Source organism: Pogona vitticeps, chromosome 14 (assembly GCF_051106095.1).
Source record: "Pogona vitticeps strain Pit_001003342236 chromosome 14, PviZW2.1, whole genome shotgun sequence".
Classification (NCBI taxonomy): Eukaryota; Metazoa; Chordata; class Lepidosauria; order Squamata; family Agamidae; genus Pogona; species Pogona vitticeps.
In genome coordinates this window covers 7,706,394-7,732,238 of record NC_135796.1, presented here as the reverse complement: position 1 = coordinate 7,732,238, position 25,845 = coordinate 7,706,394, and the positions used below count along the sequence as shown (strand labels likewise).

The following is a 25,845-nucleotide window of genomic DNA, read 5'->3' as shown; positions in this document are numbered from 1 at the left end:
TGTGCTCAACAGTTTGTATGAGATATTTGTGCTGATATGCTGTGTTTGGTTTTCGCCCATTGGTTTTCACTGTGCATTACAGCCAAACATGTACACTTTGATCTCATCTGTTCAAAGGATATTGTTCCAGAATCTTGTAGTTTGTACAGAAGCAGTTTTGCAAACCTAAGCCATTCTGCTATGTTCTGTTTGTTTGTTTATTTAGAATATTTTGATCCCACCTTTCTCCTTGGAAAGAACCCAAAGCAGGGAATAGAAAAGAGGCTTTAGAGAGAAGAGGCTTTCTCCTGGCAACCCTTCCAAACAAACCATACTTGTTCAGTTTTTTTCTGTTTGTACTGTCATGAACTTTAATATTTAACATGCTAACTGAGGCCTATAGAGTCTGAGATGTAACTCTGGTTTATTGCAATTTCTCTGAGCATTACACAGTCTGACCTTGGGGTGAATTTGCTTGGACGTCCACTCCTAGGAAGACTGGCAAATATCTTGAATGTTTTCCATTTGTGAATAATCTTCCTCACTGTGGAATGATGGACTTTAAATTGTTCAGAAATGGCCTTATTACCAGATTTATGTGCAACAACAATTGCTTCTCTAAAGTTATTCTTGATGTTTTTTCTCCTTGGCATTGTGTTAAGACAAACCTGAATGCTTCAGACCAACAAACTGCTAAAGGTTCAGCTTTTATAGAGGTGGTCACACTTGTCGATGATCCATTACTCAAGGGCATTTGGTTAGCAGCACTTGGCTGCTACTTAGCCTCTTAAGTCCTATGGAAACAGTAAGGATGTACTTAGTTTATCACACATGATTCTCCATTTTGGCTTTATTTTTGTAAAATAAAGCCAAATAAAACACGGTACAATATGTCATGTGTTCTTGTTCATCTGAGGTTGTACTTACCTAATTTTCAGACCTGCTAAGGACCAGAAGATTTTTACTATGTCCTGTTATGTATTAACCATAGAATTCAAAAAGGGTCTACTTTTATTTTCACATGGTTCTATGTATTATGGACTTCCTCAGTATTTTTCAGGGCAAAAGAAAAAGGAAAGGGTACTCACAGACAATCAGAAGTAAGTAAAAAGGTAACAGGGATTATGGAGAGAAAATAGACTTCTGTGGTGGTGACTTGCAAAGTGTATGCACTGTTTGTCTTTGTGCCTGGGAACAACATGACGTACCTATGCAGCAAGTGCAAACTAGCTGCACTATTGGAAGTGCAATGTTTAAGGCTCTAAGGCATAAAGACCATGTCATCTGCAAACACCTGTACTTTATATTCTTCCCCTCTTATTTTGAGTCCTTTAATATCTGTGTTCTGTCTAATTTGTTGTAATAATATTTCAATAAATAGTACAAACAGTAAAGGAGACAATGGGCATCCTTGTCTTGTTCCTTTTTGTATTTTTATATCCTGTGTAAGTTTGCCATTTATTCTGATCTTCACTTTCTGTTTTGTATAAATAGTCCTTTTTGTCTCAACAAAGTCTTTTCCTGCTTCCATAATTTCTAATTGTTTTAACATAACATTCCAATTGACGTTGTCAAAGGCCTTCTCTGCATAAAGGAAAATCATAGCCATCGCTCTTCCTGGTTGTGTCTCATAATATTCCTAATATTGTTTTTCATCTGTCTCTTTGGCAGAAAGCCTGACTGATCTTCATGGCTTATATGTACAAGGACTTTTTTCAGTCTGCCTCCTAATATTGAAGCACATATCTTTTATTCAATAGCGAGAGGTCTATAGTTTTTAATTTCCTCCGGTTCAGTTCCTTTTTATATGGATAATTGATATTATGGCTTCTTTCCATGTATGTGGAATTTCTCTTTCCTGTTCAATAAACTCCATTAGTTTCTTATATGGATTCACTACAACATCTTCTAAAATTTTATTTATTTTAGAATGGTATTCCATCTGAACCTGTTGATTTTCCATTCTTTTGTTTCTTTATAGTTCCTACCACTTCTGTTATTGAAATAGGTGCATTCAGTATCTTTCTCTGTTATTCAGAAAATTTCATCTTAATATGCTTTCCCAATTATTGTTTCTGTTTCTCCTTTAATGTTTATTTTTCTGAATATAGGTTTTGATAAAATTGCTGTCATTCTTTTTAGTTCTTGTTTCATTGTTTACCCACCTTTTTCAAGGCTTGAATTTGCGTTTTCTTTCTTTCCTTAATTTATATGCTAGCCACCTTCCCGGTTCATTTGCATCTTTTAAAAAATGTGTTGCAAATTTAACCTTGTTTGCCATTTCTTCCATCAAAAAAGTAATTAATTGATTTAATCTTCATTTTCAAATGTCTTATTGATGGATTTTTTTCTAATTGTTTCTTTCTCTTTTTAGTCTTGCAGCAACTCTTATTGCTAATCCTCTGAAAAAATATTTTCCAGCCTCCCACACTATTGTTGTTGTTTAGTTGTTTAGTTGTGTCTGACTCTTTGTGACCCCATGGACCAGAGCACAACAGGCCATCCTGTCTTCCGCTGCCTCCCAGAGCTGGGCCAAATTCATATTGGTCGCTTCGATGACACTGTCCAACCATCTTATCCTCTGTTGTCCCCTTCTCCTCTTGCCCTCACACTTTCCTAACATCAGGGTCTTTTCCAGGGAGTCCTCTCTTCTCATGAGATGGCCAAAGTATTGGAGCCTCAGCTTCAGGATCTGTCCTTCCAGGGAGCACTCAGGGTTGATTTCCTTCAAAATGGATAGGTTTGTTCTCTTTGCAGTCCAGGGGACTCTCAAGAGTCTCCTCCAGCACCACAATTCAAAAGCATCAATTCTTCGGCAGTCAGCTTTCTTTATGTCCAGCTCTCACTACAGGGAAAACCATAGCTTTGACTATTCAGACTTTTGTTGGCAAGGTAATGTCTCTGCTTTTTAAGATGCTGTTGAGGTTTGTCATCGCTTTCCTCCCAAGAAGAAGGCGTCTTTTAATTTTGGGGCTACTGTCACCATCTGCAGTGATCATGGAGCCCAAGAAAGTAAAATCTGTCACTACCTTCATATCTTCCCCTTCTATTTGCCAGGAGGTGATGGGACCAGTGGCCATGATCTTAGTTTTTTTGATGTTGAGCTTCAGACCATTTTTTCGCTCTCCTCTTTCACCCTCATTACAAGGTTCTTTAATTCCTCCTCACTTTCTGCCATCAGAGTGGTATCATCTGCATATCTAAGGTTGTTGGTATTTCTTCCGGCAATCTTAATTCCAGTTTGGGATTCCTCCAGTCCGGCCTTGCGCATGATGTATTCTGCATATAAGTTAAATAAGCAGGGAGACAATATACAGCTTTGTCATACTCCTTTCCCAATTTTGATCCAATAAGAGTTTCCGTATCCAGTTCTAACTGTTGCTTCCTGTCCCACATATAGATTTCTCAGGAGATAGATAAGGTGGTCAGGCACTCCCATTTCTTTAAGGACTTGCCATAGTTTGCTGTGGTCCACACTTTTGCATACTCAATGAAGCAGAAGTAGATGTTTTTCTGGAAGTCGCTGGCTTTCTTCATATTCCAACACATGTTAGCAATTTGGTCTCGAGTTCCTCTGCCCGTTCGAAATCCAGCTTGCACTTCTGGGAGTTCTCGGTCCACATACTGTTGAAGCCTACCATGGAGGATTTTGAGCATAACCTTGCTAGCGTGGGAAATGACTGCAATTTTACGGTAGTTGGAGCATTCTTTGGCACTGCCTTTCTTTGGGATTGGTATGTAGACTGATCTTTTCCAGTCCTCTGACCACTGTTGAGTTTTCCAAACTTGCTGGCATATTGAATGTAGCACCTTAACAGCGTCATCTTTTAAGATTTTAAATAGTTCCACTGGGACGACATCACCTCCACTGGCATTGTTGTTTGACAAGCTTTCTAAGGCCCACTTGACTTCCCTCTCCAGGATGTCTGGCTCAAGGTCAGCAGCCACACTATCTGGGTTGTCCGGGATATCCAAATCTTTCTGGTATTATTTCTTCCGTGTGTTCTTGCCACCTCTTCTTGATGTCTTCTGCTTCTGTGAGGTCTCTCCCATTTTTGTCCTTTATCATGTTCATACTATAGTTATAGGTATTTCTGGTATCATATTTATTTTGAAGAAGCATTTCTTCTTTTGTTTTCAAAAATCTTATTTTTTTAAAAAATGATTTGTATTTAATCTCCATTGGTGAGTTTTGCAAGATGTCTGTAATCGCAATAATACTGGATTGTGGTCTGCAAAAGTATTTGCAAGAACTTCTATTTCCTTCATTTTCTTAATTGGTTGAGAAATCTTTTGACATAGTGGGCTATGCACTGTTCTCCTCTAAACTCCCATCCATCCTCCTCTTTGAACCCCAATGGCAAATGTGTAATTGGGTGTGTGGATTACTCCTGAATACAATTAAAACCTTGAAACACATAGTTTTCTGTTTCTCTGATAGGTGGCATGAAGCACCCGTGGTTTCTTACATCACCAACAGTTCTTTGACCTGCAGCACTTCTCCTTACATTTGTGTTTCTTTGGCAAAAGCAAAGCATAGCACTTCAAGCATTCTCTGGGTGATTTACACATTAATTAAACATGCTACACATTGGAACCCCCCCTCCCAGTAATCTGGGTACTACCTTGGAAGGATAGAAGGCTACCTGGGATAGAACCCTGGGCCGTGAGTACAATTTTGGCTGCAGTACAGCAGTTTAACCACTGCGCCACAGGGCCCCTGCACCGCAGGAGGCGCTGCTCTTTCCACAACATCAGTGGATCTCCAGTCCTAAATATTTGGCCTGCACAGAATCAGATTATCTGCTGCATCGGTAAGGGATGCTGTAAGTGCTCCAAATTGACAGGTGTGAGGGATTTATTTATTTATTTATTTATTTATTTATTTATTTATTTAATATCCCGCCCATCTGATCAATTGACCACTCTGGCGGCTAACAACACTCAAAATAAAACGATTTAAACATAACATCAATATACACCATCAATAATCAATTGTTCAAAGTGGAAAGAAAAAAATAAAAAAAAATAAATCAATTAGTGGCTGGAGGGAAGGCCTGCTTAAACAGCCAGGTTTTCAATTGGCTTTTGAAAATGTCCAGCGAAGGGGCCATACGAATCTCAGGAGGTAGTTTATTCCAAAGGTGAGGAGCCACTGCTGAGAAGGCCCAGTTTCTTGTTTTTTCCTTTCGGGCCTCCCTTGGCATTAGGCTCCTCACCTTTGGAATAAACTCCCTCCTGAGATTTGTATGGCCCCTTCTCTGGCTTCCCCATAACACAACAGAGGCATGTTAGGGATGTGCTATTCTCATCCAAGAACCCTTTCCACATAAATTCTGGACTGCTCCTTGCGGAGTGATTGGACCTCCACTTTGGGGCTCTTGGGTGACAGAATCGTGTTCTGTAGCAGAAACGCTTACTGGTTGCCATGGTGGATGGCAGCTCCTCTACATTGGGTGTGGCAGTCCCCTGTGTTGGGCTATTATAGGTATCACACTGTATGTGGGAAGATTCTACAGCCTCTCACACAGAGAAGATGGTATTTCCTCCCTACCAAACATTTCGGAAACAAATGTGGGCCTTTAATCGGAGGCTGGCTCCGTGAGTCATCACTATGCAGTCTAATTAAGCCCTCTCCACACTGCTTAAGCACCCCCAGGAACACAATGTTTTTTACAGCATAGAAATAATTGCCTGTGCAATTTCAACATCTTTTGTGGATGTATTTTGTGGATGTATTGCAAGCTCATCAATATGTTGCCTATACTTTGATAAGGTAACAGCGAAGTTATAAGCAACAGTGTTAGATGTATTCCCAAGCAGAAAATCCCCCCTCTCCACGTCACTGAAATAGTCCAATGGAAAGGCAAGAGCCAATACAACTGGTTCCAGCAAGATCGCAGGAGTTGCCAGAATGACACAGACTGCCTCTGGGACTCCAGCTCCGGATTTTGCCTTAAAGTTTACTTCTAAAGCCTTTTCCATAAGTGGATATACCCACAAGGCAGTGGAGGTTTGAAATCGGAGTTTTCCTTCTCCGAGATGGGCTGCCTTCCAAGGCTGACGAGCCCCACCTACACGGTCCAGGTGGATCGCGTTTAGTCGGAACTCTCCACTATGGCCTGTCAGTCTTGGGTGTCCCTGCACAGCATAGCCCATAACTTCTCTGGATTACTCAAGCCCCTTTGTATCTACCGTCGGCCCCTCCTGATAACTGACTCACTCCTTGAAGCGGCTCAGAAAGGCAGGCTTGGCCAGCCTCACGTACGACACTTGGTTCCTTTTGCTCATGGTGGCGGTGGATTTAGTCTGGTCTAGAGGAGAGAGAGGTGAGCATGAAATGACAAAGCATCAGAACAACAACTTCCCACCCCCTGGTGCCATCTTTCAGAATGAAGGTTAGAATGAGGTCACAACCTGGAGAGGTTCTGTTTCTCTGCACACTTAGAGGCAGTTAACAGTCAGGCTGGGCCTTCAACTGCTCAGGATGGATCTTCATGTTAGGTCAAGATGAGGGTTAGAGGTGGGCTATATGACCTGTTGACAGCTATGGTGTCATAGTGGATAGAATGTAAGGCAGGAATTCAGGAGGCCCTGAGTGAGGAACCTAGAGGAGTGAGCAGGAGCTTAAAAATAACTTTCTTCTGAAGATTCAGGGCCCCTTGTACTAATAGTCAACTACCCATTTTCTTTAAAGACACTCCTGAAATTATTAATTCCGGAGTGTCAATTAAGATTTTGATAGTGAAAAGATGTCCTGTGACTGAGGATGTCACACTTCAGGTAACGAGTGAGCCCCAGAGTTTGGAATCTGTGTCTTTGCTTTTCTACTGGTTGTGGAGCAACAGGTTGGGAGCTGGATTTCCCGCTGTGGCTTAAAGTTGCTTTCTTTGACTGTAGGTCCCACAATTCTCCTAACCAGCGTAGCAGGTCAGAATCCTCTGATGTCAGAATGAGGTCACAATCTAGTCTGTATCTCAGCAAACTCAGAGGCAGTTAACAGTCAGGCTGAGCATTCATCTGGTCAGGATGGAGCTTTCTGTTAAGTCGAGGGTTGAAAGTGGGTTATATGACTCTTTGACAGTTTTGGTGTCATAGTGGATAGAGTGTCAGGCAGGAATTTAGGAGGCTTTCAGCCACGATCCTACAGGAGTGGGCAGGAGCTTAAAAATAACTTTATTCTGAAAAGCTTCAAGGCCCCCTTGTACAATAGTCAACTGCCCATTTTCTTTAAAGATGCTCCTGAAATTATTCATTCCTGAGTATCAATTCAGCTATTGATAGGGAAAATATGTCCAGTGACTGAGGATGTCACACTTCATGTAACGAGAGATCCCCAGGGTTTGGGACCTGTGTCTTTGCTTTTCTACTGGAAGCAGGCTTTCAGATCACGCTAAAGGTTTCTTTGGGTATTGTTACGAAGGCTGGTTGTGGAGCCAGAGTTTCGGAATTGGATTTCCCACTGTGTCTTCACGGAGGAAGAGCTGGCCTCGCGTTGCCTTGGGCAAGCTCATCACATGCCAAGCAGAGCTTGATAAAGTTGCTTTCTTTGACTGCAGCTGTCATAATTCTCCTAACCAGCCTAGCCATAGGTCAGAATCCTCTGATGTCAGAATGAGGTCACAATCTGGTTTGTATCTCTGCAAACTGAGAGGCAGTTAACAGTCAGGCTGAGCCTTCATCGGGTCAAGATGGATCTTCCTGTTAGGTCAAGTTGTGGGTTGAAGGTGGGTTATATGACCTTTTTACAGCTATGGTGCCATAGTGGATAGAGTGTCAAGGCAGGAACTCAGGAGGCCTTCAGCGATGATCCTAGAGGAGTGGGCAGGAGCTTTAAAATAACTTTATTCTAAAAAGCTTCAAGGCCCCCTTGTACTAATAGTCAACTACCCATTGTCTTTAAAGACGCTCCTGAAATTATTTGTTCCGGAGTGTCAATTAAGATCTTGATAGGGAAAATATGTCCAGGGTTGGGAATCTGTGTCTTTGCTTTTCTACTGGAAGCAGGCTTTCGGGTCTCGCTAAAGGTTTCTTTGGGTATTGTTACGAAGGCTGGTTGTGGAGCCAGAGGTTGGGTTAGGTGTGTTAGTGTCCACTTCCTGATTTTCAAGGGCATTATATTTGTTGTGAGTAAAGTGTCCATGATGTGATGTTTCACCTTTAATTTATTTGTTTGTTTATTTATTTATTTATTGGCTTTACTGTGATGTTCATGGCTTGGTAGACTATCTTTGAAGCTTGTGGGTTCTCAGCTTGCTCTGGTGCTGGTCTAATCACCAAAGCTTCAGAGGCTAGCAGTGGTTCAGCTGTTGAAGGTTTGGGATTCATACTGTACTCTGGCAGCAGTTTAGCAGGCCCTGTTAGGAAAAGGTTGAAATTTTAAAATGTTTGTTTTAAATCACCATCTATACCACCTAAAAAGGATTTTTAAAATTCTCAAGCCTTTAAATTTATGAGATCACATTTAACAACTCAGCAGTAACTGCATTTTGCCTCCATGTCCAAGGGTGGAGGGACAGGAGTGGGAACAATTTTGAGACTGTGGACAGAGAACAGCCAAACTACAGCATGAGTTTGAAAACCATAGCTTTTTGCAAGCATTACTTTTATTTAAAGTGGCTGCTTTTCCCAGCATAAATGTCTTTAAAATAAAGTGTAAAATTGTTTAATTGTATAACCAAAAGAAACTAGGCACTAAACATAGCAGAAATATTAAATACCTCACTCTTCTTTTGAATCAAGGTCAAAACACAACTGTAGCAGTTGTTAGACCAGCTCTTAGAGAAACTAATGCAGCTAGGCCTTTTCAAGCTTCTTTTCCATTTCACCTGTTTCCAGTGCAGCCTCCACCAACTTATGTTTAAAATTGCAAATAAAGTATTATATGTTATGGCAAGACAGCCCCCCCAACCACATTTTAAAAATGAATTTACAAAAGAAGGGACACTCACTTCATCTGCCTCTTCCAAAATGTGGGGCCAAAAGGAAGTAGCTTACCAGAGGCTTCTTTTTATACTTTTCAGGGCCATTGTTTTACCACCAGTATCAGCAATTGGCTGTTGTGCTTTGAAACCTCTGGTTGGCTGGTTTCATTTCAAAAACCGACTACACCCTTTGTGATGAAACAGCCTGAAGGTGCCATGAGGTCTTGACCACAAGTACCCCCATCCCATTTTAGTATCTGTTTGCTGCTGATGGGATTAAAAAGCACTGTTAAACCGGGAATACATTTTTTCATTCCCCTGATTGTCTATAAGAAGGTAAATAATCTTTTAAAATAAACGTGGAGAAATTATTTGCAGTTTATAATTTATTTATTTATAGAGTTAGGACATGACTTAATTTTGATCATACTGCTTGGATGTTTATGTGTGTGTACCATAATTAGTGTGGATGTTCAAAACAATATAGTCTGTGCTGCTGAATTGTTTCCTTTGAATTGTATCTTACTTTCCCCGGTAATTTGACACTCTTTCTCTCTTCTGCTTTTTAATTTTACTTTAGGAAGGTAGATATAGAATCGCATGTCCTACGAGTAAACCACAGGAAGACAAACTGCAGTCATGGGCTGCGTGCCGCCATGAGACATGTCTGTGGTTAAACTCTCACTCATATTTTATCAAAAATGTTTCCTCTGTTCCGTCCTAGAAGGCAGCTTTTGTTTTAAAGAGGTGGGAACCACAGGGGGCCCCAACCACCCCCAGCTTGTCCCACTCAAAACCAAAAGTATCCATCTAGGTATTTTTACATAATTTTGATACAATTTTTCCCATTTGGGAGCCTGTTGCAGCCTGTGGCAGGATTTAGGGCAAAAATATGCCAGGGGTTCCCAAAGTGTGCACCTCGGCACACCGGTGTGCTGTGAACCCTCAGCAGGAGTGCTGTGGACTCCCCCTCACCAACCTCCCTTCTTTTCCTCTCGTCCCACCCTCTTTTCCCTGTTTAGTGCCCAACAATATTTTGGGGTTTAGGTTCTTCCCTTCCTGCCTTTGTTTGAGGCCCGGAGAGAAAGAACAAGAAATGGGGCCTTCTCGGCAGTGGCCCCTCGCCTTTGGAACAATCTCCCCCTGGAAATTTGTCTGTCGTCCTCACTGGGTGTTTTTAAGCGCAAATTCAAAACCTGGCTCTTTAGGCAGGCCTTTCCTCTTGTCAGGGACACCCACGGTGCTCCTTCTGATTGGGAACCTGTGGAAGGCGGTGTGGCAGGGCACCTGGATTACCCACACAACTCCCGTGGGCCCAAATCCTGCCGATCGCTTGCCTTAGTGCCTTTGGGGCCTCCAAGGGGCTTGCTGGCTGAGCAGCTGCAGGGAGGGGAGGGCCACCCTGGGAGCCTGCACAGTGCAGGAGGGGGAGATCCTCTGCCTCCCATCCAGTATGAAAGTTTGCTATGGGGCAGGCAGGGGAGAGGGTACTCCCGCAGACCCCCCTCTCACCCCACCCACAACCCATATCATGCATTCCTCCTCCCATGCTCTCCCCTCCTGGGGGTGCCCCAGGCAAAGCCAGCTGGAGGGGGAAAGCATGAGGGCTCCCGCTGGCCCAGGAGGAGGGTGGGTTGAGGTCCGGGCTCCTACAGGGAAGGGGACCCCATCCTCTCACCCATGGAGGGGGCCAGGCCAGGCCAAGCCAAGAGAACTGACCAGGACCCCTGGCCCTGCCTTCACCCTGGTCTCAGTTTCTCTTGATGCCTGGCAACATTCCTCCCTCCGTCTGCCTTCCCTTCCCTTCTCCTCCCTCCTTTAGACTTCTTTCTCTTTCCTTCCTTCTTCACTTCCCTTAAATCAGTGGTTCCCAAACATTTTTGACTTTTTCCCTGCTTCCCACTCCTTTCTCTCCTCCCCTTCACCCAAACTATTGGGGGGACTTGCCAGTTGAAAAAGTTTGAGAACCACTGTCCTACTCCATCAACATTGTCCACCCCTATACTCAGATGTGTGCTATCCTCAATAGTAATTCTGCCTTTGGGAAATCCTCATTCAGTTATGTCCTTTCTACTTCTACAGCAAGGAGAACTTTGATCGCATCCCTGACTTGGAATTCAATCCAATTAGGTCCAAGATTGTCCACGCCTTTTTTGACAAGAGGTAAAGTCACAGGGCCTTCATCTCGGAATAATTTTACATCAATAAAAAACAGTTCTTCTTTCTAACCAAATCTTGAGGCCTCTACTACTAATACAAACTATTTCTAAAAGTAATGGATGTGATTATTTTGCTAATGTGGCTTATACACTCTATCCATTCCAACAGCCAGAACAGACAAACTTAAAACTAAGGCCACCAACATGCATCACCCACTTGAGGCTGCTGTTACTGATTTTTAAATGCTTGGGCAGAGCCAGTTTATTCTGCTGAGTTTTCTGCAGCACTTGTTTTCTTTTCTGTGCCCATTTATTTTTTTCTAGTTTTTACTGTTTTTAAATTTGATTTGTGAAATTTTCTCTTGGATGCACCCAAGCACAGTGAGTGACTTACGCCTGTATAGGTGCAATTATGCCACTTACAGTAGTCAGTTCAACACACAGGGGAGAACTCTTAATGAGTGTTTGCTAATTAGACTCCCCACAGTGATCTCACTGTGCACAAACCAGGTGGCTTCAGAAAGTCATGTGCAAAGTCACCTAACTTGCACACAATTAGGATTTTAGCAGCTATGTTAAGCTCCTTTAGATGCCAGGCTGCGTTGCTGCAGGTGACATTATTTCCCCAATGTTGATGTAAGCTATGCAAGAGGATTTTGATCAATGACTACACTGAAGAATAATGTAACTATTAGCAATGAAGAAATAGAAATTGTTAAAAAATTCTATACATACATTTAATCATCAATGAAAATGCAAATCGCCACCAACAAATTAGAAACCTTAGACCTATGAAAAAACTTACTGTGACCCTAAAAGGTAAGGATGTCATTGGAGACCAAGGCCAAGATAATTAGTACTATTACAGTTACAAGGTATAGATGTGGAAATAAACAATGAAAGCTAACTGGGGAAAATAAACAGATTTATGCTAAGGAAAAATCAAGGAAGCCACAGCTTTTAGTTTGCAAAACCAGAGTAAAGCTTTAATGACTTGGCCTTTTGAAGTAATTGAGTCATAGTCTGGAATAGGTCCAAATAACGTTCACCGCATGTAAGAAAAACATGGCAACCTTGTTCCCCATTGTGGGTCACTCAGTTTGTATAGCTGGATATCCATATCTTGGAACTGAAAATTACTGTCCTGTTGGCTTACTTAAAACTTTACCATACAAAAATATAAACTTCGCAATAAAATTGCCGGTTTCTAGTATTTTTCTTCTTTGAGCCACCTTCTGTGGAGTTCAACTTGAGATGGCCAGAACTTTCTCCTTCCACTGGATAAGGGAAAGCTGATTTACTGAACTTTATTTTTACATGCATATGCCTGCAGCATAGACAACCAAGAACTTTGGTGATTTATTTTCAAATAATGCATTTTTATTATCTGTTTATTATATTTTTTAATTTTTATTGCTCTTAATAAAATTGCTCTTGGTGTGTTTGAAGGGCAAAACAAAAAAATTGCATAAAACGTATGTGCATGGATTAAGTCTCATTTACATTGTCCATATAAATATAGCTGTGCAATAGTGTATCACTTTAGAATTTACTGTGTTGTGTGCTGTCAAGTTAGAACAGACCTATAGCAACCCCAATTAGGCTTTCAAGGTAAATGAGATACTTAAGGACTTAGTTATGAACCAATGGGGGGGGGGTATCTTCACATGGAATAGGTAGCCTCTTCCCATCTACACAACCTGTTGCAAATCTACAGTATTTTTTCAGGGGTGTGGGTGTCTTTTGTATTTCTACAGGAACCTTCAAGAATCATCAGAGGGGCAGGTTGATGAGATCAACTTTGAAGACTTTTTGACCATCATGTCTAACTTTAGGCCCATAGAAATGAACATGAGTGAAGAGCAGCTGGATTACTTCAGGAAACAGAAATTGAAATGTGAGTGCATTCCCATCCTTTTTTCCTTAGTCAAACTGCTAGGCTTTGCACTGATTAGGGTACTCAATAAACAGAACTTGCAGCTCTCACCGTTGGAATCTTATGTCGTCATGTTTTCTGGTACAGAATAGATAAGTTTCAAGTGGACCCTTTTCATGCAGATACACCCATTGCTAATAGTGCAGTTGAATGCCACTTCAAAATGTGTCCTGTTTACTCAGCCATTTGAACCGGCAGATGTTTTCTATGCTGTTGGACCTGATTTTTTTCTGACAGGGTATTCATGTTTTTTAAAATTGTTTTAATATTAGCTGTAGACAATGAGCAGGAAAGGGCAGTTTAAAACTTATTTAATATACAAATAAAATACATTATTATACATCAGTTTTTCCTAATCCAATCTCTCCTCCAAGACGTGTTGGGTTAAAACTCATATTGTTCTCCAAAAGTTCACGGATTCATAGCATATTTTGGGGATAGAGAAAGACTTGGTGTTCCAGTCTAAAATGGTAATTTATCCAAATTCTCTGATAAATGTATGCAGAAGGGAAGTTGGACCTTAATAGTACTTATTTCTGCTTAACACACAGAGCTAAGTCACCCTATTAGTGACTTAGCTCTGTAGCAAAGAAAGCCCAGCCTAACTCTGGTATTCTTTTTCTTTTGATTGCATCTCCCAGTCCTCTTTCACATGTATGATGCAGACAGTGATGGAAAGATCACCCTGCAAGAATACCGAAATGTAAAGTATCATTTTGGCCCTTTTCCTCTCCATATTACATGTCCTTCTGTACCTTCTAACCTAAAACAGTTATGCTTGCTACTCTCTACCAGGTGGTGCAAGAGATGCTGTCAGGGAACCCTCATCTGGATAAGGAGTCGGTGAGATCCATAGCAGATGGTGCCATGATGGAGGCTGCTAGCATTTGTGTAGGACAAATGGTATGCCTATCTAGCCTATTATTTCTGTTCTTCTTGTAGTCCTAACAGAGCCACAACTAGCAGTTCTGACACCTGGAATGTGTGTAGTGGCTCACATTCTCCATTCAGCATCTTGTAACTTTCAGGAACTTAAAACAGAATCACAGAGTTGGAAAGGGCTTATAAGGCCATTGAGTCCAATCCCCCTGCTCTATAAAGGAATCCAAATCAAAGCAGATCTGAGAGATAGCTATTTGTCTTGAATGCCTCCAGCACTGGAGCACTCACCACCTCCTGAGGTAATTGGTTCCATTGTTGTACCACTCTAACAGTTAAGATGCTTTTCCTGATATTCAGCGTAAGTCTGGCTGTAGATTGAGCCCATTATTGGGCTCAATCTACAGCCATAAGAATCTGTTCTTAATCATCTGCAGTCTGGGATGATTAAGAACAGATCCTGCCTCTCCTCTGTATGACTACCTTCCAAGTATTTGAAAAATGGTATCAGATCTCCCCTCAGTCTTCTTTTCTCAAGGCAAAACATGCCCAGTTCTTTCAGTCTTTCTTCATAAGGCTTGGTTTCCAGTCCCTTGATCAGATGCCCTCCTCTGAATTTGCTCTAGTTAAAATAATAGCAACAGTGATGTGATGATCCTCACCTGGTGGGAGGTCAATAAAGGACTGAAATTCTGGATCTGAGCTGCAGCCTCTCTCCATAGCTTCCCAAAAGATTCTTCTTCCTGTAGGTGTTTCTGTTCATAAATTAATTTTTATACCCTCCCCCCAGGAGCCAGATGAAGTATACGAGGGAATAACATTTGAAGACTTTCTTAAGGTGAGTTGTTTGTATTTTTACCTGCTGTTCAGCTCTGTTTCCCATGAATGCTGGGCCGGCCATAGGAAGAGCTCATCTACTTCCAGGAGGCTAAAATATCCTCAGGCTTGGAGACTCTGCTCTTGGTCTTATCAGCAAGAGCCATTTAGCTGACAGCCATCATACTTTTGGTCTCACACCTTTGTGACTCATCCTCTTTGTCACTACACAAGACTTTGTTTAACCTCCTACCACATTCATGCCAGTTTGCCTTTTGTGCCTCCCATATTTGATCTGTCGGGTGTGCGCACGCACACTTTCAATTGTAATTGTATTTTTATATTCTGCCATGATGTAAGCTGCCTTCTTGAGACAATGTCCTAAACAATGTTTGAAGGGCTGTCATAATGAGAGCACAAAGACTGTTATGTCTGCGGTCAGGGCTAGGTCTTATGGGCTTAAGTCAAAAGAGAATAAATCTGCTCAGCAACACCAGGATAAATTCTTGACTCAACAGTTTAATAATTTAATGAATTATAAAAGGGTCAGCTATTGGAGGTCCTGAAGCAGCACTTGAATATCCAGTTACTCAGGCACTCTAATTTGTATTCATTAAGTACAAGGGAATTTAGTTATGTAACAAGGCTCTCTCTAATTCTATGAGTCTATGCTCTTGCTCTTAAAGCAAAGCAAAGCATGCTTCAAGCACTCTCTGGGCAGTTTACAAGTTAATTATGCAGGCTACACATTGACACCCCACCCCCCCAGCCATTTTACCAACCTCGGAAGGATAGAAGGCTGAGTCAACCTTGAGCCAGCTACCTGGGATTGATCCCCAGGTCGTGAGCACAGTTTTGGCTGCAGTAAAGCAGTTTAACCACTGCGCCAGGGTACTTCAAAATGTTCTGCTAGTTCTGCACTTCATTGGTTGTGTATTACCAGTTTTACAACTATAAGCCATCTTTTTTTTGCCTCTTTCAATGGCAGATATGGGAAGGAATAGACATAGAGACTAAGATGCATGTCCGCTTCCTAACTATGGAACCAATTGCCATTTGTAACTGATGGAGAAGAAGCTGAACTGGAGATATTGGTACCTTTGGAGCAGCATGGGACAAAATATCACACAGTCAATATAGGTGCAAAGCTGATGACACCTCCCAAGGCTACTAAGCAAGAGGACAATTTGTTTCACCAGGACAGATGTTTTTTCAGAGTAGACTTTACAGAGTTGCTCATGATTTGCTTTATGAAGTCTGAAATAGCAATAAAACCAGATACTATTTTTAATTTTCACAGTGGAATATTCTTCTGTACTACCATGAATCTTCTCTTCCTGGTCTTTGAAGGCAAACTGTTAAGAGTGCATGATACTCTGAATTTAGATTTATAAATGTATACATGTATGTAAGATTTTGCGTGTGCATGTCTGAGAATGTAGTCAAACATGCAAATGTATGAATTTTTATACATAGACACCCAATCTACATTGAAATGTATGTATATATACATTTCTATGCACACACATCCATATACAGTGGTACCTTGCTTAGCGATTGCTTCGTTTAACGATGTATTCGCTTAACGATGGGGTTTTTTGAGGAATTTTCCGCATCATTTAACGATGTTCTCTATGGGCGATTTTCACTTAACGATGTCCGTTTTCGCTCATTTAAAAGTGTCTTAAAATGTTTGAAACCTTTTAAATGCTTGGAATCGTTAGTGCACCTTGTAAAATATTTGCAAACTTAATTTGGCTTTGTTCTGAGTCTTCGTTAATTTTTGGTGAATTCCCCCCCACCATTCAATGCATTCCAAGCATTTAAAACAGGTTTCAAACATGTTAAGACACTTTTAAAGGAGCGAAAACGGACATCACAAAGCCATTGAAATGCACTGAATAGGCTTCAATGCATTCCAATGGGGGAAACATTTTTTCGCTTAGCGATGTTTCCTATGGTGATTTTCGCTTAAGGACGGTAATCCGTTCCCATTGGAACCGATTAACCGGCTTTCAATGCATTCCTATGGGAAATGGTGTTTCGCTTAGCGATGTTTTCCGATAGTGATTTTTTTTTTGGAACCAATTAACACCGTTAAGCGAGGCACCACTGTATGCACATTTACATACATAGGTGTATATGTTTATATCATACATATATATGTGTGCATATCTATAGTAACATAAACAGATCATGAGAACTAAACTGCATTTCAATCAAGGTTTTTCAAGATCTATCTGAGGAATATTTTGGCATCCACTTTCTTCAGCTGCTCTGGAAAAGGATGCTGTTTCCCAGATGGCACCCATAGAACCTAGAAGACAGGATATTTGATAGCTGAAACATTGTCAGTCTGTAAATCCAGACAAGAACAGACCTACATACCAGATTCAGAAACCATAAATCTGCTGTCTTGACTAAGAGGTTGAACAGCCAGCATCCAAACACTTTGACTCTCAATATCATGGCCTATCTGATTTATTTTTGTTGGAACAAAGACACCACAAAATCTAAGAACATTAGAAAAGAGAGAAAACCTTTGGTTTTACAGATTGGCTCTCTTGATAGCTCATGGCCTAAACCTAGAGGGCAACATTAATCTGCTTTGGAATATCCTGTTCTCTAGGTTCTACAACTACCATCTGGGAAACAGGATACTTTTACCAGACCAACTGAGGAAAGTAGAAGCTGAAATGTTTTGCTTATATATATATTTATATACAAAGGGGCATATGAATCTACACAGACGTATTTAAACAGAGTACAACTGTGTATGGGTAACATGAGCACTTCATTCACCGCTCACACTGAACAAGTCCCCGAAAATTCCCCTTTCACTAGACAGTGAAGCCTCTTCCTGGATTGGGTCTTCTATCTAAGCAAAAACATGAAACCCTAATAGTCTCTCTCCCAAAGATTTTAACAGCAACATTGAGAATTTTTAAAAAAGAATTTCTTATGGGAAAAAAGAGCGGTGTGTGTGTGTGAGAGAGAGAGATGTACGTAAATCTGTCCAGAACATAAAAGCCATGCTTCACAACAGAAGTGGTTTTGTAGTGACTTACATTCACTACAGACAGGCAATGGTTTGCCCTCATCACTAGAAATGTTTTTGTTTTGTTTATCAATTTCTCAGACAATCTCAATTGTGGGAGTCCTGCTTGACAGACACTTACATGTAGCTCACCTGGGAGAAAGGCTTCATCTGGAAGGCTCTGAATCTAAGCTAGGGCTGGCTCTATCTAGCATCCTGTTTCTGCCCTAAGTGCTACTTGAAAGCTTTCATTTGGAACAGACCAATTGGGGGTCTTTCTCCCATGTGAGCTACATTTAGGTGTCTATCTTTCAAGTAGAACTTCCAGACAGGGGAAGGATGGGATCTGTAGGCCAAGAAATACTAATACTGTATTCCATCAGTAGACATCATGGTAAGCTACTTCCTGAGCTGTAGGGAAAGGTGACAAAGTCTAGCTTCCCTGCTCGCTTGGCTTAATGTCACTGCTACTCTCTTGTGACACTTCTCAATTTATGCCATGGTTCCTGTGGACTAGCACTTCTCCGATAAATGTACACAGCACTCATGCCTGACCACCAGTTGGTTTTTCTCTGGCAGGCTGCAGAAGAATACCTTTTGGGGAAATCTTCAGTCATTCACTCTCAGTCCTTCTACTGTTGCAATGCAAATCAATGCAGCTGCTTGATACTTCCAGGTCACTGGAAAAACCTTTCCAATCCATGTTGGCCTCAGTCAGCAGCCTCTTTCCCAGAGTTACCTAGATATTATCATACGGTACTGCAAGGCCAAGGTTATAGTTGTAACCTGTTACTTCACTGTAAGATGAGCGGCAAATAGGAAGGACACTCCTGGGAGTCAATTGGTCCACAGAGAATTCATATGCATAGATGATTCCTCGATGTCTGGTCCATGAAGATGGATTTGAGGGTGGGAAAAAGAACAGGGGAAAAAAGACATGACTTTAAAAACATACGATCCCGTATCATCTGGGAGATAAGAGTGAAACATAAACTCAGGTAAATATAGTAGGACTGCAGTATCCATGGGGAATTGGTTCCAAGCTCCCACCACCACATGGATGCTGGAAAACCATTTTCGTTGTATGGATATACTGTGTATACACTTACAATGACAATAAATTTTTTATTATTATTATTATTATTATTATTATTATTATTATTATTATTATTATTATTATTATTATTATTATTATTATTATTATTATTATTATTATTATTATTATTATTATTATTATTATTAAAAATAGCGAATGCTATGCACAGCATGGTTTCTGTCTCCCTCTAGTGGCTAATTCTGGTAGCTACACTGTGGAAATACACATTTCTGGGAGGTTTTATTTAATATTTTCAGGCAGTGGATAAATGAATCTGCAGATGCTGTCCCACTGTACTCCAGGGATCTTGATAGGACTGATCCTATGATTTGTAGATGAGCTACTACTCTTTATTTTTTATGAAGCTCAGAAAAATATGTATTTTTTTACTTCTGGCTTCACAGTGGCAAAGCTGTGGACCAAACAAGATATTTCTCCAAACCTTATTAGATGTCTGATAACTGAGTGAAAAGTACAGTATTTCCTAAGAACAATGCAATAAAAGTAGAGGAAGCACCTGTGCTCTGCAATAGGACATACTATATGCACTAGCTGTTAGTACCAGAGGCCTTGACAGATGGATTTTGGGCAATAACACTAACAGCACTCAATATGTGTTTCACTGGGTTTGTTATGTGCCAACTGACAGGCAAACCACTTTTGTTTCAATTTCAAACTAGCTCATTACTTTCAGGCTAGAAAAATTATAACTAGGTGTTTATACTTTTGAGACATTGCTGATTTGGCTACCAATAAACATCTATGTCAGCTAACAGATTTTTAGCAGGCTCCATTCTTTTATCCATAGTATGAACATAGGAGCCTGTCAAACCCCAAATCAGAATATTGGCTTAAGTATAATTTACCCTGGAACAGAAAATTTCTGGAGAAGTCATATTGAACTTGGAACCAACAAGGGTTATACATGTTTACTAGACATTATTCGTATTTGTATCCCTGGGGATATGAATATGAATAGCAGCATCACAGGTGACACAGAGATCTATTCCCTCCCCCCAGGACTGGCCAGTCCACTCACTGTTTGCAATGCTATTCCATTGTTGTTTTCATTGTACCAATTGCTGAAGGAGCCTGGATGGCTCTTCCCCGCCTCCTCACGCAGCCAACCACTCACCAGCTGAATGGGGAGACTCCCTGTCTTGCCTCGGCTGTGCAGGGAGGCGTGGAAGAGCCAGCGAGGCTCCTTCTGCGATTCGTGTGATGACAATGACAAGAGAGCTGAGAGTCACGCTGTTAACAATGAGTGGACTGGCCAGTTCTGGGGGGAGGGTATGGGCTTTCGTGGCATCTATGGTGCTGCTATTCATATCCCTAGGGAATTTTGATGATAGCACTACCTAGCAATTTTATTTTTAGAGCAAGGTTTATAGGGAACACGAACTTTGCTTTCACTGCTAAGAAAAATCCAAGAGTTTTCTGCAGCTTGAAAACAAGATGTGTGCTCACTGCACACCATGTTTTACATGTAAAATGCTGGGGATTTTGCTTCTGTTGCCAAATTGGCAGGTGGGGGATGAAAAAACAAGTGGGGGTTGCCCATCTCACTTCACTCCAATTAACATTGTCCCTCTTGAGCTCTCTCCTACACAGTGATGCCCTGTGCCCTGCCACTGAACGACAGCCTGTCAGCCATCACAAAACCCAAGACTTACACACCCATATACAATAACAGATTCTGGCTTCCCAACTTTATAATTTTAGTAGCATCTTTTACGCAACACTCCCTGCTTCGTCTTTCTGCTTTGTAAAACTGGGTTGATCTGCACCTTCGATGTGCGGTCAAGTCATCATCTGTGATGCAAGCGCCTCGAGGGTTTTTTTCATCAGGAATATTGGCAGTAATGAGTCTGTGACTGTTGAACTGAAGGTGGCGGACTGGGTGCCTGGAAAAAGGAAACAGGCATTCTGTTGGCAGCTTTGTTGTGTTTTGTTTTTTAAATCTTAATAAGAGTTGTGTTAATTACTGTTAAATGCAAGCTTCATGCAGATAAATATACAGTGTTAGCAATAATTTTGTTCACAACAAGTTCATCCGAGCCTATTCTCCTTTTTTTGGTAGATTTTCTTAATATGATTCATTTGATCAATCAGTCAGTTTAAATGGTGATATCTTTTTTGTGTTTAACAATACATAAGCTGTGTATTTAACAGTTCTCAGCATATCACAACTACCACCATAACATTCGTAGAAGCACTAGATGTATGCTCCAATGTATGATTAATATCCTTTAAACCAACTTTTTCCCACTTTGTCTACAATTCTATTTCTTGAATCTTGAGTCTTTTAGAAAGCAGTTTTCCTGCTTACAACCAGAAGGGTACAATAAGCAAGCCTGGGAGAACGGGTGAAAGAGGTAGTGTTATTATGTGCTGTCATGTCACCTTCAGCTTAAGCCTATGGATGTGCTGTTGTTATGTACCATCATCTACTTATGGCAATTCTATGAAAACGTCCTGTCCCCTCAACACTCCTACTCAGCTCTTGCAAACTCAAGCCTGTGGCTTCCTTTAGGGAGTCAATCCATCTCGTATTTGGTCTTCCTCTTTTCCTGCTGCCTTAAGCCTTTCCTAGTATTATTTTCTTTTCCAAAGAATCCTGCCTTCTCAAGGTGATGCCTGAAACAGAACAACCTCTGTTTTAACACTTTCGTCTCCAGAAATGGGTCAGGCTTTATTTGATCTTGGACCCACTTCTTTCTGGCAGTCCAGAGTAGCGGTAAAGCTCTTCTCCACCACCACATTTCAAATGCATCAATTTTTTTCCTGTCAGCTTTGAGAGACCTCCAAAAGGGTTCTGTCTTTAATAGTCCTACTCAGCTCTTGCAAACTTAAGGAAGCTGTATTATTTAAATAGATTTTAAAAAACAAATAGTGATGATTCATAGTAATTTACTTTATAGTGGTGCCTCGCAAGATGATGTTAATTCGTTCTGTGAAAATCGCTGTCTTATGAAAACATCGTCTTGTGAAACGAAAAAGCCCATTGAAATGCATTGAAACCGGTTCAATGCGTTCCAATGGGCTGAAAACTCATTGTCCAGTGAAGATCCTCCATAGGGGCGGCCATTTTCGCTGCCTGTAAAGCGGGGAATCCATCCTGAAAACACAGTGGGGAGCCATTTTGCACAGCGGGCAACCATTTTAGAACTGCTAATCAGCTGTTTCTAAATCATCATTTAGCAAAAAATTGGTTCCCGAAGCAGGGAACCAATCATCGTTAAGCTAATTTTCCCCATAGGAACATCTTTTGCGATCACAAAAGCGGTCGCCAAAACTTTGTCATCAAGCGGTTTCGTCGTTTAACAAGGCAATCGTTAAGCGAGGCACCACTGTATTAAGTTTCAGGTAGAAGATAGTACAGAAAGGAAAAGTTCAAACCATGTGTCTGATTGGTGTCCTTCAATTATTTCAGCACATTTATTTTAGTCTCTATGAATATCTAAAGTGTGATAATCTCCACTTCTTTCTCATTTCCTCTCTTTCTTTCTCTTCTTATTTAAATGGACCTATATACTTTTAGCCCTTATCACATGGATGGTGGTGAGGAGATTCTACATAAATCAAATGCTGCTTTTAGCACCACCAAGTGGAGCACTGTTGAAACACTCAAGATGCTGGTTTCAAAAAATTTCTGTAGAAGGGATCAAAAACAAGGCAAAATGCAACTTCAGTTACCACAGCCAAGCAGTAAACAGGGGTGGGCAAAGTGTGCCCCCTCCAAATTTTGCTGGGCTGCCACCCCCAGCATTCTTCACAATTGCCTATGTTTGTTACAGCTGGCAGGATCTGCAGGATCTGCATGCTGTAGCAGCTGAGTTTAAATCCCCACTTGGCCATTATGCTGTGTTCTTTTAGCCTGGCCTATAGCCTCACATAATTGCTGTAAGGGTAAAAGTGTGTGTGTGTGGGGGGGTGGTGAGAGTCATGTACATCACCTTAAGGTCACTGGAAGAAAATGAGGGATATAAAAGGAACTCACAGACAAACAAATAATAAATGAAATATCTGGAAGACTGCACTTTCTCCACATTGAGTTTAAGATAAGCTTGGCCCTCATCTGCTTTCCCCAATTTGGCACCCTTCTGATGTTTTGGAGTTCAGCTCCTATCACCTCTGAGTACTAGACACGTTAGCTGCTGACCTGGTTGCCAAAATTGTTGCGTATATTTTATAATCTACATTTAGAAGTGAGATCAATCTATAATTCTTTATTTCTTTTGGATCTTTTTTTCCCCTTTATGTATGAGGGGGTGCTGATAAGTACTGAGCCTTTCCCAGAAAAAACTGAGCTAGGAAGCTGTAACTGCCACACTATTCTACCTATTCCCCCAGGAAGTCAATGCACTTGTGACATCTGTCCTGCAGCTTCTTAAGTCCCTGCAAATAAAATTCTTCTGACTGCTGGCATAACCACTCATTTGCATCATTAGTTGCCTCCAGAACACTCCCAAATCGTTGTCCCTTTATGTGTTTTTTGAGTTTGGGGAACAGATAATAGTCAGAAGGAGCCAGGTTGGGAGAATAGGGTGGATGGGGCATCACTTGAAAGCCTAAAGATGTCAGTTTTGCCATTGTTTCACCTGGAGTGTATGATGAGGTGTTGTCATGCAACAGGATGACACCTTTGGAGAGCTTTCCTCAATGTTTTTTCTTGATGTTTTGCCTCAACTTTGCCAATAAAGCACAGTAATATTTTGCATTGATGGTTGAACCCTGTTGGAGGTAGTCCACCAGCAAAATTCCCTTCTTATCCCAAAAAACTGTTGCCATTTGCCTCTGCATCAACCTTTGCAGTCAGAACTTCTTGGCCTGGGGGAGCCACTGTGCTTCCATTCCTTAGACTGTTCCTTTGTCTCAGGATCATAACAGTAGATCCGTGTCTCATCACCAGTTACCAGTCTGCCCAAGAAATCTGACTCATTTCTTGCCAAATGTTCCAAAACAGCCACCGATGACTCCACATGTTTCCTCTTTTGTTTGGTTGTCAAAAGTTTGGGGATCCACTTTGATGCCAGCTTTCTCATTTCCAAGTCGTCGTGGATAATGACACAAACTCTCTCACGTGATATTCTCAGATATGTAGCAATACTTTTGGCTGATATTCGGCGGTCCTCCATAATTATATCATGGATGGCTTTCACATTTGCAGGCACAGAGACAGAAACAGACCTTCCACTGGGTTTTTCACTTTCAACACCGAAATGGCCAGTTTTAAAATTGACAACCAATATTTAACTGTTGCATATGAAGGGCCACTGTCACCCATAGTTTGTGACATTTCATCATGGATCTGCTTTGCACCTTTCCCCTGGAGAAACAGGAACTTGACTATGGTCCTATGCTCTTCCACACGGAAATTTTCTGGAGGTGCCGCCATGTTCACATTGGACCGGAAAATGAAAGTTAAGTTAAAATCATAGGTAGTCGATTTTTGCCCCATTGAATATTGACAAATTGGCCAATACCATCCTGCAATTTATAGCTTCCTAGCTCAATTTTTTATGGGTAAGGCTCAATACTTATCAACACCCCCTTGTATGAGAGTAATCAACACCTCTATCCATATTGAAGGTATTTCTGATGGAAGGGGCAAATAGATTAAACATCCCTTTACAAATTAAAAGTCATAATGATGGTCATTACCTTGCAGATGCTGATGTACTGCAACATCTAGTACAAGTAACCTTAGCGAACCACAGGCAATGGTTTGAGGTCTTCAGTATTTCAGTCCAGCATCCCAAAGGCAACAACCTGACCATGCCAACTTAAAAGAATCCAGATGACATATTGAGAAAGATCTATCATCTGTCAGATCTGCTTTGATTTGGATTCCAGCACTGAGCAGGGGGTAGGACCCGTGGCCTTATGGGCCCCTTCCAACTGAATTATTCTATGAAATGTATTCTATGAAATCAAGAAGGACAGTAGTCCATTGCATCTGGAGCAGGACAGGTGCGAAGAAACAAAACTTGACACACTAGACAAACACAGTTTAATTAAATCCATTCCACAAATGCTGGTCATTGGGAGACCAGCTTCATTCTGATTTATACCATTCATTGCTTTTGAAATTATGTAAGAACAAGATCCCACTCAAAGGAGCTTCATTTGTTGGACTACAGTTCTCTTAGTCCCTGACACTGACCATGCTAACCAGAAGTGATTGAAGAAGGAGACCATAGTTCCACTAGCCCTGATATAAAATACGATGGAATGGAGGCAACCAAGGCACCTGCGACTCTTCCTCCCTCTGTGCAGCCCTCTTCCTCCTCTGCACAGCAATCACATTCAACCCCTGCGCATGGGGGACGGGGTGGGGCTTCAGCGCAACGAGACAGGCATTCCAGGAAGAAGCTCCCTAATGTTGTTCCACAAAAACAAACAAAGCCTGAAGCACGGACTGAGTTGAGCGCCATCTTTTTATGGCTCCTAGTCGTGATTACCCCAATTCCTTGGGATTACAGGGAAACAAAGATGGCTGATTGATTATTTGACAAGTTTATGGGTAAGTGAAACAGCCCTGCTGATTTACAACTAACAACAACAAATTGGACGGCAGCTTAAGTACTCACGGGCCAAGAGAAAAGGGATGAACCTCTTTGCTTCTCCCCGCTGAAAGTGGCTTCAAATACAGTCTGTCTGGGTTTCAGTGAAGGAGTGGGGAAAGTGAAATTAAGTGAAACTAAGCAGACAGACAGAAACCTTAAATCAAATACGGTGATAAGTAGACACGGCTGGACTTTAAAGTCTTTAAAGTTCTGGAAACTTAAAAACTGTTATTAGACTTTCTTTGTTTGCAAACGACTGCCAGTTAGTTAGCTTTCTATCTTAAAGCTTATCTTCGCTGCTGATTCCGATTTCTTGCTTCATGTGATGGAGGGACTCTCTCGAGTTAACTGAATAAATGGAGGTGGCTGCGTTTGAAGCTACGTTTGGATTTATCTGACTTATAACTCATTGTTCCTTCTAGATTTGAACTCTTGGATTATAACACTTTA

At 41.2% G+C, this 25,845-nt stretch overlaps 2 protein-coding genes across 5 annotated transcripts in view; one reads left to right on the top strand and one right to left on the bottom strand.

Annotated features, from left to right (window-relative positions):
• The window catches only part of TESC (tescalcin), a 37,131-nt gene extending 21,147 nt beyond the window's left edge, over window positions 1-15,984 (top strand). The window contains exons 3-8 of one of the 4 annotated variants that reach the window (XM_020813592.3): window positions 10,986-11,066; window positions 12,820-12,959; window positions 13,640-13,701; window positions 13,794-13,901; window positions 14,668-14,715; window positions 15,682-15,984. In XM_020813592.3, coding sequence (XP_020669251.3) covers window positions 10,986-11,066; window positions 12,820-12,959; window positions 13,640-13,701; window positions 13,794-13,901; window positions 14,668-14,715; window positions 15,682-15,759 — 517 coding nt within the window. In that variant the 3' untranslated portion in view covers window positions 15,760-15,984. Of the gene's footprint in view, window positions 1-10,985; window positions 11,067-12,819; window positions 12,960-13,639; window positions 13,702-13,793; window positions 13,902-14,667; window positions 15,453-15,681 lie in introns of those variants that run through there. The other 3 variants (XM_020813595.3, XM_072983268.2, XM_072983269.2) reach the window with 3 other exon arrangements.
• A 719-nt stretch (window positions 15,985-16,703) lies between these two features.
• The window catches only part of FBXW8 (F-box and WD repeat domain containing 8), a 109,801-nt gene continuing 100,659 nt past the window's right edge, over window positions 16,704-25,845 (bottom strand). Inside the window, exons 10-11 of the mRNA XM_020813590.3 lie at window positions 20,614-20,730; window positions 16,704-18,614 (exon numbers count right to left, since the gene is read on the bottom strand). Of these exons, the coding sequence (XP_020669249.3) occupies window positions 18,470-18,614; window positions 20,614-20,730 (262 nt within the window). The 3' untranslated portion in view covers window positions 16,704-18,469. The remainder of the gene's footprint in view (window positions 18,615-20,613; window positions 20,731-25,845) is intronic.